A 3,337-nucleotide genomic window follows, 5' to 3' on the forward strand; every position below is an offset into this window, starting at 1 on the left:
TGGCTGCTATTTCTAGGAAATGAAGCACTTGGTGGAGGTGCATTAATAATTCAAGTATTTTGATGGCTTTTTCCTCTTTGTTTACGAACAGTCTAGTTAATCGGAAATGTCAGAACTAACGGGGATTAATACCATATACACCGTTACAGCACAAACTGTATTCAACTGAATAGACGTCAGTGATTAGTTGAAATTATCGAAATAAGACAATTTTTAACGTGAAATAACTTCGAATACAAAATTTTTTATCTGTTCTATACCACAAAATATACAAGTATACGAAGTCTGAAAGTGTTTCGGTACCAAAAACACTACATAAAAAAAATGTTGCCCGTCAAATCATAAAGGTCCGAGTGGGGAAAGTCGATTATATCGATCCCACTACTTAAGTGATATTTTATTAGATCGACTCCGAAAGAGATGAAAGTTGATTTCTGCGAGATTTGAATTGAAAACGTAAAGAGCCGGAAGAAATGCCGCAAAGCATTTTGACCGACACATTAACGATTCTGCCACCTTGCCGTTTTACTACAATATTTAGAGAAACTATCTCCAGAGAGAATTGAACGAATACATACAGAGAAACATTAACGGTTGATAATACACTTTTATTCTGTGACCCCATCAATAAAACACTATTTTTAGGTGCCATGTAGGACAAGCGATCATGTCCTATTAGGTGCCATGTAGGACAAGCGATCATGTCCTGTCACAATTTTCTGTTCTTTGTTTCCTGTAACAATTCCACTTCCTGATGTTTAATCTCGCTTTCTTCCACCCAGTTAGTCAAGCTTGACATCCATATCCTTATTCGGCTTCTTTTCTCGTCAATCTTTCCAGTCATCACTAAGTTCTTCAGGCCCCCTTTCCTCATTAAACAGCTCACAGGACAAAATCTCCTAACCTTGCTTCATCCTCAACGAAGCAGAACTGAAAGCAGTTATCAAGTTAGGTAGACGGGGTCCAACATATTAAATGCCAAGATCGACAAAGATGCAGAAGAATATAAGTTGGTAAAAGCAAACAGCACCTTCGATAGACTGTATATGGAATAGTTTCAAATAAGATGCTTCTGAAGAAGGGCACAGGGATCAATGGATACAACGCCATTGTAATAACTACTCTTCTGTATGGTTCCAAGTCGTGGGTTACCTACCATCGCCAGCCGGTTACTTCCATCAGCGTTGACCACTGCACAATCCTCAACAGCTACGGGAGTAACCTTTTATAGTGAAGTCCTTAACTAGGTTGAAGACGATATCACTGAGGCCACGTTGTTAAAGTCACTGCAACGCTGAGCAGGGAACACTTTCAGGAATGGAGGATTACTGCCAGTCCAAGACTATGCTGTTTGTTTAGCTCTTCAATGGCCACCGCAACAGAGAATCACCAAAAAAAAAAAAAAAAAAAAAAAAAAGAGACTCAGAAGAAATTCTCTGGTGTGTGTCACCCTGACCATTACCAGTAGTCCGTTACAAACTCCAATCAAGGGTTCCTTTCACCTTCGAAAAGGCAGACAGGGCTGACACCTTTAAGACAAAAGTAGATAGAGGAACCAAAACAAAATTTCTCTTGTAGCAATGTGCCCAGGCTTGCCTATCCTACATTGGCTTTGTGGGTCATTGGCGAGCCTGCAGTCACTGTGGCCTGGCCTGGCTTACCTATCTAATATTGACCTTACAGGTCACTAACGAGGACATACCGAGATACATACAACAAAGGCGTACTTTATAATTAAATAAATAGGCATACAATTATAAATGCTAAATTGAGTTGATAATCTTATGTCTTTAGAATAAAAGCAAAACTTATGTTGAAAGTAGTGTCGAATTTATTAAATTCGTTTAGTCTAATATCATCTTCGTCATGGTTTGGTTTCAAGAACAAAGAGAACTGAAGTAAGAACTTATGAAGTCGACATTGAATGCTGTCTTTGAAATATTACTGATAACGTACCGTGTCGTATCTGTGAAAAGACTGTTGAAAATAATCAATATTCAGTAAATCTTTGTTGACCATATTTCTATTCATGAAGAGGCCATCATGGAAAACCAGCCAAACAGGCACTGTTCTCTTTTCAGCTGTCGTTCTCATTTTAATTTCTGGAAAGAAATGAAATAGAAACGTCAGGTCAGCGTACAAATTTCCTTCATTCATAATTAGGTTGAAAAACATTATATTACTAGTGCACGACCCGTTGTTTTATGCCCGTTATAAGTAATATTTTGTTTCATTGAGATATATGTTCAAGAATTAAATAAAATAATGTAAAACTATATTTAGATAAAAGAAACATTGCTTTTCAAGTGATAACAATACGGGACATATGCGGTTTCTTCATTCCCAACCTCCTGGTTCCTATTTACAATTCACTTACCGTTTGAAATAACACTGATATAGGTTGCGTGTGCGTCTTGACTAGGTTGGCTGAAGAAACTTGAAGAAAGGAAAGTGAGAACCTCTGGACGTCGAGCATGGAGTGCAGTAAAGTCGAGCAGTTTGTTATATTGCTTGTTGTCTTGGATACACAGAGGGATCAGAACCGCATTAGAAAGTTCTGGAAAGAAAATTTGTTTCATTTATATATGAAGTAGTTGGGGCTAAAATAAAGCAAAAAGAAAACTAATTCGAGTTAAACTTGTAATAAAGAAAGGAAAAAATTAGCTTGGTTCAGTAGGGCAAGGAAGATAACTCTTCATTCAACCGAAACATACAGTTAACCATTAAAAGGTCAGAATGTAATTATTTTTTTTTTAAAGGCCTACTACTTTGCTCGCCTTCACTGTTTCTCGTGTAGAAGATGTCCCTGAGTATTTCCCTTTCAGTCCTTTTCTCACTGATATTCATTCGAAAGTAAATATTCTACATGAGAGACTGAAGGGCTGGGTTTATTGGTTAACCCGTGGGAATTCACGGATACCATTGGAAAATCTATAAGTGAGAAATATTCAGTTTTTACAGAGTTTACTCGGGCCCTGAATTGTAGTGGATTTATCTGAATGGAGGATATCTCGTTTGTATTTGATTTGTGACAGGTTTTGTATCTCTTCTGACTTTACCTTCCTGAGTTCAAATGCCACCAGGGTCGACTTTACATTTCATGCCTTCGGGGTCGATAAAATATCAGTTGAGCACTGGATTCGATGTAATCGACTTACCCACCCGCCCTGAAAATGCTGGCCTTGTGTCAAAATTTGAAACTAGAATTATTAAAGCGGTGAACTTGCAAAACCGTTAGCACCATGGGCAAAATGCATTCGTCCGTCTTTAAGTTCCGAGTTCAAATTCCGCCGCGGTCGGCTTTGTCTTTCATACTTTCGGATTCAATAAAATGAAT

General features: G+C 37.9%; 1 protein-coding gene across 1 annotated transcript in view; it reads right to left on the reverse strand.

The window, feature by feature from the left end:
- LOC106872926 (fatty acid synthase) overlaps nucleotides 1-3,337 on the reverse strand; it is a 29,546-nt gene that overhangs the window by 8,424 nt on the left and 17,785 nt on the right. Inside the window, exons 9-10 of the mRNA XM_052965913.1 lie at nucleotides 2,378-2,557; nucleotides 1,957-2,102 (exon numbers count right to left, since the gene is read on the reverse strand). Coding sequence (XP_052821873.1) covers nucleotides 1,957-2,102; nucleotides 2,378-2,557 — 326 coding nt within the window. The remainder of the gene's footprint in view (nucleotides 1-1,956; nucleotides 2,103-2,377; nucleotides 2,558-3,337) is intronic.

Source organism: Octopus bimaculoides, chromosome 2, assembly GCF_001194135.2.
Source record: "Octopus bimaculoides isolate UCB-OBI-ISO-001 chromosome 2, ASM119413v2, whole genome shotgun sequence".
NCBI classification, from domain to species: Eukaryota; Metazoa; Mollusca; class Cephalopoda; order Octopoda; family Octopodidae; genus Octopus; species Octopus bimaculoides.